Source organism: Heterocephalus glaber, unplaced genomic scaffold (genome assembly GCF_053883595.1).
Source record: "Heterocephalus glaber isolate CG9 unplaced genomic scaffold, H.glaber_assembly_v1.0 deba00001781, whole genome shotgun sequence".
Classification (NCBI taxonomy): domain Eukaryota; kingdom Metazoa; phylum Chordata; class Mammalia; order Rodentia; family Bathyergidae; genus Heterocephalus; species Heterocephalus glaber.
Window position 1 is genome coordinate 4084781 of NW_028258467.1, and position 14925 is coordinate 4099705.

Consider the following 14925-nt stretch of genomic DNA (forward strand, 5'->3'; position numbering starts at 1 on the left):
AGTGGAGAAATACACTACTTCATACACACTAATATACACACTACTCTACCATCCTCTTCGGAAGGAAGCCACTCTGTACAGCTTATACCTAAGGAGTAGGGAGTTATGAGGAGGGGGTACTGTATCTCTGTATCTTACTTTATACTACATTATTATTTTATTTTAGCGGTGCTGGAGATTGAACCCAGGACCTCCTGCAAGCTGGGCAAGGGATCTACCAAGCTACACCCCAGGTCCTCGGCTCTCCCTTAAGACACCTGGGTCTCGGCCACCGAGGCGACCCCGCTGCTCTCCCACGAAGGGCGATCTAGGAGGCTGCCTCAGTTCCCCCACAGGCAGATACCGACTCCCGGACCGAGATGCTCTTGCTCCGCCATTCTCCCCTTGGCGGGACAGGAGGGTCGCCGAGAAAGAGCAGGGCAAACCGGAAATTGCCGTGGGCCAGCCGGACAGGAAAGGCGGGGACACCAGCCACAGCCGGCGGGCACTGGGTGACCCTTCCGGCTCCACAGGACACTTTCTCGCTGGCGTCGGCGGGAGCAAAGAGGTGATGGCAGCTGGGTGGGTCGGGGCCAGAAGTGTTACAGCCAATCACCGACGTCTTTGTGGCGTATGGGCGGGACGTAGAGACGTCGTTGCCTAGGTGACGCGCTCCCTGCGTGCTTGTTCCGAGAGCTGCAGAGAGTTGCTTTTCTGCAGGTGCGTATGGAGCCTGTGGACCTCCAGACCCTCGGAATGTGTGGTCTCGCAGCCACATTGACTTCAGGAGAAGGGGTTGGTTTCAGGGTTGCCTTCTAGCCTCCGAAGTCTCCAGCGGCTCTTGGAGTTCTTAATTATTTTTCTTTTAAACTTTTTATCCCGTGGGGTCTCACTTAAGAACACTTTGCTGGTTTCCTTCCCTCCTGAACTCCCTCCCTCCTTTCTTTCCCTCCTATCTTCCTTTCTTTCTCTTTCTTCAGTGTTTAAGATTTGTTCTGCTGCTTATTATTACACCCCCCCCCCACCTGGTACTGGGATCGAACTCACGACCTTGCACTTAGGAGGCAGGCGCGGTGCCACTGAGCTAAATCCCCGGCCCTGCTTTATTCTTATTCTCTTTACTTCTGTCACATTCCTTTTTTTCTTTTTGGTACCGGGGATTGAACTCGGGTCCTTGTGCTTGCGAGGCAGGTGGCGGAACCACTGAGCTAAATCCCCAGCCCATGTCACATTCCTTTATTTTCTCCTTATGGTCATCTCTTTCCTTCTCTAGAACACATCTCTTCATTGCCCACGTCTCCAACCTAGTTCAGCTGCCTTAATTAGTTACTAGTTATTAGCTCAGGCTGGCCTTGAACTCACTATGTAGCCCAGGCTGGCCTCGAACTCAAAGTGATCTTCCAGCCTCAGCCTCCAGGGTGCTGAATTACAGTTGTGCACCACCATCCCTGGCTCAGTACCAGTGATTTTCTTTTTCAGATAACTCTTCTTTCTAGTTTTCGTCATTAAAACTAGTTAACTGTTAGGATGATCTCTGAAGTAGATAGTGATCTATTTACTAAGGGTGGTGTCATCTTAGTGAAGCACAGAGAAGCTGCCAGGAACAGGCATTTGTTGAGTGTTTTCTAAGCCCCAACCTCCACCAAGTGCCTTCATCCATGGTAGCTAATACTGTACCTGTGACAGGCTCTGATGTAAGTACAGCCTTAGGCAGCATACATGCTCTGCTGGATTTGTGTGGAGTTCATAAATTGTAAAGTTTTGTCATCAATTTAAAAGTCACACTTCATATAGAAGTTGAATTTTGGGGACTTCCCTTGAAAAATATTCAAACTATGGCAACACTGGATCTCCAATGGCCCCCTCTAAACAAAATATGGGGTTTTCTTTTGGGGTTTTTTGGTACCGGAGATCAAACTCTGGTCCTTGCGCTTGTGCAGCAGGCAGTGAAACCACTGAGCTAAATCCCTGGCCCCAAAATATGGTTTTTGGAAGCTCCTGAAGTCCCTTTGCCTTGCTATCTTACACCAAAGCCATTGGTACACTTCTGGAGGCATTACATTTTTTTAGGACTGTGTTTACTTTTTGCCTCACTTTCCCCTGGTGCCTTTCTGAGCTCTTTCAGGGATGGTAGTTCCCACACAGCAACTGTGGTAACTCTTTCTTCCAGACCTGCTCAGATCCTAAAGCTAGCCTTGGAAGGAACTGCTCTCATTCTTAAGCTTAGGTGGTCAATAAATATTCTCAGAATAGGAGCTGGAGATGTAGTTCAGTGGTAGACTGCTTACCTCCTAGTACCAGGCCCTGGGTTTGATCCCTAACACACACACACCTCTGAACAACTAAATAAATGCTCAGACTTCATTTGGTGATCTAGTGAACAGCCCCCGAAAGTACCCCTAAAGTGGCCCTTTTTGCTGGCAAAGAACTTTTGCCCAGAAGTTAGGACACATTCCCTGTTCTTATAACTTGGTGCCTCCTGGGACTTCGAGGGTGGCATGGTCCTCTCCAGGAGTGAGATCCCTTACCCTGGGCACTCAAGTCTGCTCCTTGTTGGCAGACGGGGTGCAATGGTGTTTTCTTTTCCAGGACCTCTCCGACTTTGTTTTGATTTGTAGCTCTGGCTTGAAAACAGTATTGACTTTTGTTACAACTTTGTACATTGCTCTTTACCTTGAGGATTAAAACACCTGGAAATACTAACTAGAGAAAACTCCAGGGGTTGGCTGGGTATGGTGGCACACCCCTGTAGTCTCAGCACTCAGGAGGCTGAGACCAGAGGATCATTGCAAGTTTGAGGCCAGCCTAGGGTTAATAGTGAGTTCAAGGCCAGTCTGAGCTACATAGTGAGACCCTGTCTCAAAAAAAAGTTTTTTTAAATCCTTTGTTAAAAAAAAAATTTTTTTTTTCTTCAAGTTGACAGTAAAATCAAACCAAATCCTAAGACTTATAAACCATATTTAAGAGCAGAGTTGGAAACTCAGATGCCCCAGGGACTTAAGTGTGGACTGTGGTTGCCTGGAAAGCAGACTGTGAAGGTTAAAAATATGGACCCAGTGTTGCCAAATATTCTGATGTTTTTCTTTAGGTACTAGGGATTGTACCCAGGTCCTTCACATTGAGCCACCTCCACAGCCCTTTTTATTTTTTATTTTGAGACAGTGTCTTGCTAAATCACTAAATTGCTGGGTGTAAATTTGAGATCCTCCTGCCTCAGCCTCCCAGAATGCTGGGATTACAGATATGTGTCACCACACCTGGAATTTCTGATTTTTTAAATTAATTTATGAGAACTCTCATAATTTTTAAGGAGAACTCTGATAATTTTTAAATGTCAGAAATTAAGTTTTTTTTTTTTTAAGTAAATCTTGTGAGCTGTTACAGGGAAAATAGTGCCAGGCTTGCTGAGTTAAGGGGTGAATCTTGGAGGACTTGAGGTACCCAAGGGGGCAGGCATAGGATCTTCTCCTGGAGGAAACGTCCTGAAAGTAAACCCCAGGGCTGAGGACCTCCCTCCCTTATCTGTACCCTGCCTCACCTGTGGAAAGTAAAATGCATTCACTGTCTTTCCCACTTTGGGCCTTAGTTCCCAGGATCTGAAGGGAAACTGAGGCTGAGAGGTGGTGTTTGAGGCTTCCAGGGATGTCTGAAGACCTGGGGCCCCATGGACATCTGGGTCAGGCCTCTCTCTCCACTCCATCCCTGAGCTGCAGTAGATCTAGAAAAATCAGATTATCCCACATCTCTCAGAGGTGTAGGGCATCAGAAGGTCTAGAGGGAGTTCCCAGCCTGGTTCCTAAGTTTACCCTTAGGGAGAGCAAACTCTGTAAGTCTTTTTTTAAAAAAATTAATTTTATTGGTGCATTTTAGGTATACAATATAATGACATTCGTCATTGGAAATTTGCACTTTTACATAATCTCTCTTGGTTCTTATTTTTTTCCCTCTTCCCCTGCCCTCCCTTCAACCGTGCCATCCCTCCCTATTTAGAAAGACTTTGTTTCCATTTTTTCATTTCATATTAATTCCATTCCCTTCTTTTCTTTCCCTTACCCCTCCCACTTCCCCTTCCCCTTTGCTCCTTTTCTTCCTATTTCACATTATCTATTATACCTTTTAGTCCTTATTTACACTTTCAATTTCTCACACTAGAGAAACTATTTAGTATTTACACATGGGTGTCCTATTTATTTCACTTAAGAGTATCACCTCAATGTGCATCCATTTAGCTATACGTGGCTCTAATTTCTCATTTTTTATGGTTTTTTATTTTAAAAAAATAAAATTTTTTTTTAATCCAGCCTCCAGTTGATGGGCACTTGGGCTGTTTCCAAGCTTTAGCTGTTACAAACTGTGGTGCTTATGAACATGGGTGCACATATATCACTGTGGTATGATTCATTTTTTTTTTTTTTTTTTTTTTGGTACCGGGGATCGAACTCCGGACCTTGCGCTTGAGAGGCAGGCGCCGGAACCACTGAGCTAAATCCCTGGCCCTATGTGGTATGATTCTTTTAATTCTTTGGGGAAGATCCCCAGCAGGGGAATAGCTGGGTCAAATGGAACTTCCAGTCCTAGTTCTTTGAGGTATCTCCATACTGATTTCCACAGTGGTTGCACCAGTCTACACTCCCACCAGCAGTGGAGCAGGGTTCCTCTTTTCCCACAGCCCCGCCAGCATTTGTTATTGATTGATTCATGGTAGCAGCCATTCTTTCTGGGGTGAGGTGGAATCTCAGCATCGTTTGCATTTGAATCTCTTGAATGACCAGTGATGTTGAACATTTTTCATATGTTTATTTGCTATTTCTAATTCTTTGTCTGAGAAATGTCTGTTCATTTCAGATGACCATTTTTGGATTGGGTCTTTAAATTTGGAGGTCTGATTTTTTTAAGTTCTTTATAGATTCTAGATAGTAAACCTTTGAGGAACAACAGGTGAAAATTTTTTCCCACATTGTGGGTTGTCTCTTCACACTGTTGGTGGTTTGCTGTGCAGAAGCTTTTTAATAATAAGAGATCCCACTTGTTGATTGTGCTAGTTCACGGCCAACTGAAGTTTTGTTCATAAAATCTTTTCCTGCACCAATGTCTTCAAGGGTTCTTCCTAAATGCTCTTCTAGCTGGTTTAGTGTTTCTGTTTTAATATTTAGATCTTTAATCCATTTAGATTTTAGTTTAGTGCATTGTGAGTGATATAGGTCTAGTTTTAATCTTTAGCAAGGTGAAACCCAATTTTTCCATCACCATTTATTAAAGAGGCTAACTTTCCTCCAGTGAGGGTGTTTGGCTTCTTTGTCGAAGATGAGGTGGCTGAATGTGTCTGGAGTTGTTTCTGTATCTTCTAATCTGTTCCACTGGTCCTCAGGTCTGTTTCTTTGCCAGTACCATGCTGGGTTGTTTTTTTATTTTTTATTTTTTATCACAGTAGCTTTGTAGTATAGTTTCAAGTTGGGAGTTGTGATACCCCCTGCCATGTCTCTGTTGCCTAGGATTGCTTTTGTTATTCTAGGTCTCTTCTTGTTCCTAATGAATTTTTGGATTATTTTCTCAAGGTCTGTGAAGTATGCTGCTGGAATTTCAATTGGGATTGGTTTCAATTGTGTCTTTTTTTTTTTTTTTTTTTTTTTTTTTGAGTGGTACCAGGACTCAAACCCAGGGCATTCTCACTGAGCTACATCCCCAGCTCTTTTAAAAAATTTTGAGCCCTGCTCGCTTCGGCAGCACTAAAAAATTTTGAGCCAAGGTCTTGCAAACTCATTAAATTGCCCAGGCTGGGCTAGAATTGCAATCCTCTTGCTTCCTAGAGTGCTGGGATTACAAGTGTACACCACAACAGCTAAAGTGGACTTTAGCCTCTATCTCTCCATTACAGTCTTCAGTGGAGCCGGAAAATCCCCTGACCTGGGGAGGCTTAAATGAATTCTGGGGCCTCAAGGAGACAGGAGATGACTGTCAAAAGCACTGTGTGCTGATTAAAATGGACCTGCCCCTCAGCCCATCAAGGTGTCACCCCTCCTTCGAGGGTGACTGCAGTGCTGTCTTGGAAAGGTCAGATATGCCTGTAATATCAGACAGGGAGGCTGAGGCAGGAGGAGGAAAAGTTTGAACCTAGCCTGGGCAACTTAGCAATTTAGTGAGACCCTGTTTCAAAGTAAAAATTAGGGCCGGGGATTTAGCTCAGTGGTTTCGCTGCCTGCTGCGCAAGCGCAAGGACCTGAGTTTGATCCCCGGTACCAAAAAACCCCCCAAAAAACCTAAAGTAAAAATTTAAAAGGGGCCAGGGATTTAGCTCAGTGGTTCCGCCGCCTGCCTCCCAAGTGGAAGAACCTGAGCTCGATCCCCGGTACCAAAAAAATAAATAAAAATTAAAAAATTAAAAAAGGCTGGGGATGTAGTTTAGTGAGAAGGCCCCGGGCTCAACCCCCAGTACTGAAGAAAAAACAAAACAAAAGAAAGAAAGATCAAATATCAAAATCTTTCCCAAACTGCGTCTTTCCATTTTTCTATTTGGCACCTCTGCTTTACAGACAGTGTGAATAAGTACTTGGTAAAGTAGTCATCATAAGCTGGCATTGCGGATCTAGAAGTCATTTCCTAGCCGAGAGCAAGGGCAGGCTAGGCTCAGGACCCCAGACCCGGAACCCTCAAAGCTGGGAACTCTGTAGGGCTGCAGCTGCATGGGGAACGGGATCTGGGAGGGACTTCCTGTTGTCCCTAATCCCAGTCTCCACCCGGCTCCCGCCTTCTTGGTGCTTGCTGCAGAGACTGCCTTCCCTGGGGAGGGGCCCAGCTGCCCCAGGTACCCCCTCCACCTCCACCTTGGTGAGACGGGGGTGCTGGGGTGGGTGCTAGATCCTGAGGCTGGCACAGGTGGCCAGCTTGCAAGAGGGGACAGGGTCAAAGGCTTTGGGTTGGCAGGAAGGAAGGGGCCTGGACCTGGGTTTGGGAAGGACATTGTCTGCAGGGACCACGAGTGCGACAGACATCCCGAGGTGCTAGTTGCAGCTGCAGAGCGAAGTGCTGAGAGGGAGGTGGGTTGATTCCTGAATGGGGATCCTAGGTGGGCCAGGGCATAGGGTGTATGTCCTGAGGCCTGTGGCTCTGATTCCCCAATCTGTGAAGGACAGGCCCCACCAGCCCATTTTGTTGGATCTCTGCAGAACTTCCTACTCCTGGTGACAGGAAATACTGGTTTCGATTTAGCCCCAGCTTTCCTTGAACTGATGGCCCTGAGATGTGAGGCTCTTCAGCAATAAAGGGGACAATACTCAACAGCATTCTTTTGAAAGGAAGAAACAAAAACCATCATTGAAGGTGGGACCATAGGATTAGGTGAGATTTCATTTCCACAGAGCTCTGTTTTGGTGTGCAGATTTTCAGGGCACATTAGAGGTGTCCAGGAATCACTTGCTGATTTCTTTCTGCTCTTCCAGGCTTCTGGCCAGAAGCCAGAGGGGGGTTGGCTGGCAGTAGGGAGAAACAACTTGCTGTTCTTCCTAGCTCTGAAACAGAAAATGTCTGCGGATGGTGGAGGCGTCCCTGTTGCTGAGAACAAGGAGAGAGCCCAGGAGGTATGATGGGGTTTCAGATGAAGGAGGCCTACATTGGAAGGAACCGAGCAAAATGTGATGGGGGTGGAGTGGGGTCAAAGGAGGGTGTCTGGACCAAGGGAAGAGTTAGACTCCCTGGTCAAGGAGGCCTGGAGATTGGGGTACTGGGTGTGGAGTGTTGGAGAGAAGGAGGCATGATGGGAAATACCCTCCATCTGGCATTTCCACTGTAACTCTTTCACTTTTCACTTTGCCTGGTGGATTCCATAGTCAGTGGGCACATGAGATAGTGGGGAGCTTAGAAGGTGTCCTCTGATAAGGTTTTATCTGTACAGTGTCGAGTGTACAGGGAACCTCATTCTGCTCCCCACTCCCTCTGCCTGGGCATATCTTCTCATCTGTCTGGGTCTCAGCTCCCTGTTCTTCCTGTGCCTGGTGTCTATGTGTGTGGGTATTTGCACCCATCCACAGGAGTGTGTGCATTGTGTGTTTGTGTGTGTGTATAATTACCACCTTCCAGGAACTAGTGTCCCCAGGACCAGAGTCAGAGGACTCTGAGTCAGCTGCAGGCCAGGTGTGTGACTTGGCCAGTCCCCTGGCCTATGGTCATCAAGGGTGTCACCTGTAAAACGTGGATCATGTGGATAGTCTCTACCTATCTCCCCAGGTCCTGGGGAGGCTGGAGGGAAGTAATAGGCATGAAGCCTTCTGTAAGCAGCTCATCAGGTTGTAACTGATAATTATGCTATGCAATGCCAGGCACCACTGACTGCTGGAACCTGTACTCTCCCCTCACCTAGTCTGTTTCTCCGTATACATCTGGCATTAGTGCTACCGACTTCATGCCACTGAAGTTCAGACAATTGTTACCCCTGTTCAGTGTCCCTTCCAAGATGGCTTGTTACATGTCCCTTGAGCACCTGACAAGCTTGAACATCCACATTTCTGCTGATGTCAGATCCTGTCGTGCATGCACAGGTATTGTGATAATAATAATAATTACCTGTGGTGCTTTGTGTTTATCTAGAATCTTCTCTCACCTACCTGTGTGCCCCTCATAACTACTCTGGGTAGGCTGGGGAACAGCTGAGTCTCAAAGGCCTTCACCAGTCGGGGTTATTGCTGGCTCTGGCACTCTGGCAGCCAGGTACTCTGACTTGGGGCTGAGGATCTCTCTAGACCTGAACACAGACAGAGGAGGTGTGAGGAGAGCTGGGTGCGAGCTGGTGCCCTGTGCTGCGGTGGTGATGAGAGCGATGGCTTGCCCAAAGCTTTTGAGCTCTGTGGTTGTGGGCCGTTGTCTAATCTCTGGGCCTTGGTATGTGTGTTTCCTGTAGCTGCAACAGATATCACTGACTGGGTAGCTTCAGACAACCATGATTTATTCTCTCAAAGTCCTGGAGATGAAGTTGTTAGCTGGGTCATGCTCCCTCCAAAGGATCTTGTGCAGGACCCTTCCCTCCCCTCCCAGCGTTAGGTGGCTTCTGGTTCTCTTTGGCTTCCTTGATGATGGGGGCTGTCATTCCTAGATTTCAGGTCAGGGCCGTCCCTGTCAAGACATGCTGTCTGGGCTGGAGAAGATAGTGCCTTTGGGAGCTGCTCACGCATCACAGCATATCAAGATGGAGCCGGAAGAGCCAGAACCTGAGGGGGCTTCACAGGAGGACAGGGCTCCAGGTGGATGTGGTCGGCTGTCCATACGTCCTGGCTCTAAAGAGAAAGCTCTCCTGCCTGGTGGAGGTAGGAGAGGGAGATGGGAGAACGAGATGCTTTCCTGGGGAGGCAGTTATGGGAAGGTAGAAACTTGGCCAAGGCAGGGTTGAAGAGCTTTAACCTGGGAGGGGATGCAGAAGTCCACCTGACAATCCACCTGACTATCTGAGACCACTCCTGGTGGCCTCTTGTTGGATTGGGTTGGGAGTGGTATGAGAGGTAGCTGGGGAACAGCAGCATACAGCAGGAGGAGCTGACCACTGTACAGATCCCTCTCCTCCCACAGTCCTTTCTTCACCCCGGATCCCTGTGCTTTCCCTTGAGGGGAGGACCAGAGACCAGCAGATGGCTGCAGCTCTCCTCACAGCCTGGTCCCAGGTGAGTGTCCCTGTCAGGCCTCTTTGCCCCGACTCCTGCCTGTCTCTGGGTGGAGGCAGGGCCCTTCCCTGGCCCTGCATCTGCTGCTTCCAGCTAGTGAGGCTGGAAGGAAGTAATTGGGCACGAAACCCTGACCTTTCCACTGGCCCAGGACTGTCCCTGAAGTGCTGTGGGAATGGCCACCTGAGCATCCTGCTCCAGGCCTGGAGCCCACAGTTAGGCCTGGTTGAGGCTGGAGAAACAGCAGAACAGAGTGGAAAGTTGGGTCTGTGATTGTGACTCGTCCTCCAGGGGCTGAGATGAGGGTGGAAGATGTATGGAGAGCCTGAGCTTTGGCTATGGCCCCTGAATACAATGCTTTGTTTTTGAACCTCCCCCAACAAAGACCATCCTTGCGTGGCTGTCCCACCTGACCATGAGGTCTGGGTGGCAGGCCTCCCTGGGGACAAGTTGGGAGGCCAGGGTCTCAGCACACATCTTGGCATCATCATTCTACCATGTCCATGCGTATCCTGGGCATAGGGTGTTTTGTGTTATGTCAGATGCCTGTGACCTTTGAGGATGTGGCTCTGTACCTCTCCCGGGAGGAGTGGGGACGGCTGGACCATACACAACAAAACTTCTACAGGGATGTGCTGCAGAAGAAAAATGGGCTGGCCTTGGGTAAGAGCTCACAGGTGGTGGCGGGCATCTGGCTTCCTGAGGCGCTGGAGTGAGGGTGGGGCTGTCCTGCTGTTACCTCCCTGTTCCTTTTCTTTGGGGGGGGGTACTGAGAATTGAACCCAGGGCCTTCACACTGAGCTCCATTTCCAGCCCTTTTTTCTTTTTCTTTTTTTTTTTTGGTACCGCGGATCGAACTCAGGACCTTGCGCTTGCAAGGCAGGCGCCAGAACCACTGAGCTAAATCCACAGCCCCCTTTTTTATTTTTCAATTTTGAGACAGGATCTCACTAAGTTGCTAAGTTGCCTGGTCTGGGCTTAAACTTGATCCTCCTGCCTCAGCCTCCCAGAGTGCTGGGATCACAGGTGTGTGCTACTGCACCCAGCTCCTTCTCATTGTTCCCTCAGATAGCATTGTTCTGTGGAAGCTTCCACAGGGATAGAAACATTCTGCATCTGTCCTAGGATGGCAGCCACAGGCCCAGTGCCTGCTGAGCACTAGAAATGTGACTAGAGCAATTGAGTTTTTAATTTTATTCAACTTTGATCAGCTCAGATTTCAGTGTAAACAGCTGTGGTTTGTGTTTGCCCTACTGGACAGCTCTGATCTGGGTTCTGCTTTTCTTCTGTCCTTTCTCAGTGCTTGTTCTTCCCCATAGTTCTTTCTCCCTTCTCAAGGCCCCAGCTTCAGAAACATCTGCAGAAAGCTTGGCCCTGGGCTCTGTGGACTGCTCAGCCTGTTGGGAAGTGCCGTCAGCTAATCCCTTAGGCACAACAGACCCTGAGGTGTCACATCTGCCCTGTGAACCTGGGGAGCCTATGCACCTCAGTGGGGCTTGGCTACCTTGGTTCTCTCATGGCAGGTATTTAAGTTCCAGGCTTCTGACTCCTCCATTTCAGACCAGTTTTCTTGACAGGATCTGATGATGTCATTGTCATTCAGTCAGTCAGTCAGTACCCAGCTGCTGCACACCTGCTGGTCCAGGGAACTGTACCCTTGACTTCCATGGTGGTCTGCAGGCCCCTGCTGGTCTCCGCAGCTGCCATGCTTACTCCTCTAATTATCTCAGTTTGGCTCCCCATCCCACCCACTGTTCACACCCCCAGGGGCCCAGACCAACAAGCCCAGGCAAGTCCCAGGGGATCAGAAGGAGCTGAGCACCCAGCCACAGGCCCCATAGATCCCCTGAGCCACTTTGTGGGTCCCATGAATTCCTTTCCTCCCATGAATTATAGAAGCCACAGCTCCTTTGTTCTCCTCCTGACTTGACCAAAATTCCCAGGGCCTCTTACCCCAGGGACTCAGCACATGGATCCTTTGGTCCTGACTTCTTGGTTGTCAGTGTTCCCAGCCTCTTGCCCTGGGCCTGCCACTTGTCCTCCTATCCCCCATGCAAGTGCAGGCATAGGACAGTTCTTCCCACCCCTTACTGTGCTGACAGACTGAAGAGGGAAGGGATCTGCCATCTGACCTGGTTCAGCTCTGCTCCTCCCCCTGGGATCTGTTGCTTGTACAGGGAAACAGGCAGGGCCGCTCAACGATGGGAAGGGTACAGCAGGCTGTTTCCCTAAAAAGGCACACACTGTCACTCAAAAGAATTTTTATTTATTTTTTTCTTGTGGTACCAGGGATCAAACTCAGGTACTTGCGCTTGTGAGGCAGGTGTGGCACCACCGAGCTAAATCCCTGGCCGAAGGATTTTTTTTTAAATGCTGAGGATCTACCCAGGGCTTCCTGCATGTTAAGCGCAAGTACTGTACCACTGAACTACATGCCCAGACCTTTTTTGAAAATTTCAAGACAAGGTCTCAATAAATTGCCCAGGCTGGCTTCGAACTTGTGATTCTCGTGCCTCAGCCTCCTGAATGCTGGGATCACAGGCATGCACCACTGTGCCAGGGCATTTTTAAAGTGTATTTTGCCCATGTTTCCTGGAGCCTCACTGCCTCCTTTTGATCCAACCCTTTTTGGGGGGGTGATGTCTACTGGTGGGAACAGCCTGGGAAGTCCCATGATGAGCACAGCCTCTTTCTGGGCAGGGTTTCCCTTCAGCAGGCCTTTCTGGGCCCCGCAAGTGCCTGGGAAGGTTGAGACCTCGAGCTCCAGCAGACAGACAGGAGCTGAGGAGGAGAGTGACGCTGGCTCAGGTGAGGGCCTTGGCGGGGGCCTTGGTCTGAGGAAGGGGTGTGGGCCCTGCCAATCCCGGGTGCTCCCTGTGGGTGCAGGACTTCGGATGCCTCTCTAGAGGGTTGTTCTTCCCTCTATGGGTGCCTGTGAACCCAGCCCCTGGTCTTAGCTCTTCCTCCCCACCCCTGGGGTCCTTCCAGAAAAAAGCTTGTCTCCTTAGAACCCCTTTCCTTCCCCAGGAGCTGTGGAGGTGGGGAAGGAAGCTCTAGCAAAGTCTGTGGCAGCCCTTGGGCATGTGAAGCCCTTCTTTTCCAGGGCAGGGTGGGTTTCAGGGCAGGGCCCCCAGTGGAGGCAGCAAGTCACCAGTGACCAGAATGCGGGGTCCGCCAGAGACACTGGGCAGCCGGCTCCCGGGGAAGCAAGGTGGCCCGCCCTCACCCTGCCCAATACCCACCCCACAAAGACCCTGGAGGGCTGCATCCCAGAGAACCCCAGTGAAGAGGGGAAGGGCGCCCCTGAGAGCGGTGAGGAGGGTCTGGCCCCTGATGGCGAGGTGGGAAAGAAGAGCTATAAATGCGAGCAGTGTGGCAAGGGCTTCAGCTGGCAGTCACATCTGGTCACACACCGGCGCACACACACCGGAGAGAAGCCCTACGCCTGCACGGACTGCGGCAAGCGATTCAGCCGAAGCTCGCACCTCATCCAGCACCAGATCATACACACAGGCGAGAAGCCCTACACCTGCCCCTCTTGCTGGAAGAGCTTCAGCCACCACTCCACGCTGATCCAGCACCAGCGCATCCACACCGGCGAGAAGCCGTACGTGTGCGACCGCTGCGCCAAGCGCTTCACCCGCCGCTCGGACCTGGTCACGCACCAGGGCACACACACAGGCGCCAAGCCGCACAAGTGCCCCATCTGCGGCAAGTGCTTCTCGCAGAGCTCAGCCTTGGTCACGCACCAGCGCACGCACACGGGCCTGAAGCCCTACCCGTGCCCCGAGTGCGGCAAGTGCTTCAGCCAGCGCTCCAACCTCATAGCGCACAACCGCACGCACACAGGCGAGAAGCCCTACCACTGCCTCGACTGTGGCAAGAGCTTCGGCCACAGCTCGCACCTCACCGCCCACCAGCGCACTCACCGTGGTGTGCGGCCCTATGCCTGCCCTCTGTGCGGCAAGAGCTTCAGCCGCCGCTCCAACTTACACCGCCATGAGAAGATACACAGCAGCGGGCCCAAGGCGCTGGCTGTGCTCATGTTGGGGGCAGCAGCCGCGGGGACTCTGGCCGCACCCCCACCTGCCCCCACCTAAATTGGCGGAGAAGGAGGGGTAGCGGGGCATCCGGGACAGCTAGGACAGGCCCACTGAAATTAGGGCCTTGGCCTTGGCCTTAGCCTTGGCATGGGAAGCAGAGGGGCAAGGGATGAGCTCTGGGGAGGTGCAGGCATGGGGTTGGGAATGGCATCGCGGGAGGTGAGACGGTGCAGCGGGCCTCTAGCCAAAAATTAAAGGCCTTAAAATGCAAGCTCTGGCCTAAGCCTCTGTCTTATAGGCACTTGTACTGACCCCCTGAGCGCGGGGTGGTGGTGGGGCTGGGCCAACTGTGTGTCTCCATCCCTGAGTCACCACTCTGGGCTGAGGCACTCCCTCCTTCTGAGCCTTCCTTTTTTGTTTTGTTTTGTTTGTTTGTTTGGTACCGGCATCAAACTCCGGTCCTTGCGCTTGCACAGCAGGTGGCGAAACCACTGAGCTAAATCCCTGGCCCTAGTTTGTGTGTGTGTGTGTGTGTGTGTGTGTGGTGCTGAGGGTTGAACTCAGCACTAAGATCCAGCCCCCCTTTTTTGAGGGGGGAGGTACGAGGGCTCGAACTCAGGACCTTGCCCCTGCCAGGCAGGTGCAGTGCCAGTGAGCTAAATCCCTGGCCCCTCCCAGCCCTTTTAATTTTGAGCCAGGGTCTTGCTGAGTTGCCCAGGCTGGGCTTGAGCTTGTGATCCTCCTGCCTCAGCCTCAGAGTGCCAGTATTACAGGCATATGGCACCATGTCTGCCTCCTTCCCATCCTTGGCTTGAGGTTCCTTTTGCCACAGGCTCATTCCAGAAGATTGAGACCATAAATCTATAAACTAGGGCCCCTGCATACAGACAGATTTTTGAGCCTGAAGCCAGTCAGTCACTTCTCAAAGTGTAGACCTCCCAGTGGTGCTGGCTGCTGCCACCCTCAAGTTTCAAGGTCACTTGCTGCTCACTGTGCCCTCGGCTTTCCTTTAGCTCCTCTCTTTGGGAACAAGGAGCAGGGCAGAGCCAGCTTGGAAGCTGCTGTTCAGTTTCCTGCCTTAGGCACAGGGCTGAATTTTGCAGTTGCTTCTCTCCTCTTTGGCCTAAGGTATATGGCCTTTACAATTTGCCCTACTTTTCCTTGCCTGGCTCTCTTTAGTTCTGTTATTCCCCTGGTTTTTAACCTTGTAGCTTCCATTTCCCATTCTCTACTTTTTTTTTTCTTGGTACTGGGGATCG

At 50.4% G+C, this 14925-nt stretch overlaps 1 protein-coding gene across 14 annotated transcripts; it reads left to right on the top strand.

Annotated features, from left to right (window-relative positions):
* Window positions 1-592: 592 nt before the first annotated feature.
* Znf205 (zinc finger protein 205) lies at window positions 593-13937 on the top strand. Of its 14 annotated transcripts, none has more exons than XM_021244346.2 (8): window positions 684-699; window positions 7186-7314; window positions 7416-7553; window positions 9062-9272; window positions 9514-9623; window positions 10166-10286; window positions 12324-12431; window positions 12651-13937. In XM_021244346.2, the coding sequence occupies exons 3-8, from the start codon at window positions 7497-7499 to the stop codon at window positions 13721-13723; spliced, it is 1680 nt and encodes a 559-aa protein (XP_021100005.1). In that variant the 5' UTR covers window positions 684-699; window positions 7186-7314; window positions 7416-7496; the 3' UTR covers window positions 13724-13937. The 14 variants fall into 14 exon arrangements, with proteins under 14 accessions (XP_087059109.1, XP_021100007.1, XP_021100005.1 ...); XM_013065544.3 differs by lacking the exon at window positions 684-699 and adding an exon at window positions 6676-6804; XM_004864718.3 differs by lacking the exon at window positions 684-699 and adding an exon at window positions 6676-6804 and having other exon boundaries at window positions 7483-7553.
* Window positions 13938-14925: the final 988 nt, after the last annotated feature.

Coding starts and splice junctions, on each gene's coding strand:
- Znf205 (XM_004864722.3), top strand. CDS start 6,660: ATGGGGAACGGGATCTGGGAGGGACTTCCTGTTGTCCCTAATCCCAGT. Junction 6,805..7,482: donor CCCCCTCCACCTCCACCTTG/GTGAGACGGGGG, acceptor TGTTCTTCCTAG/CTCTGAAACAGAAAATGTCT. Junction 9,624..10,165: donor TCCTCACAGCCTGGTCCCAG/GTGAGTGTCCCT, acceptor GTGTTATGTCAG/ATGCCTGTGACCTTTGAGGA.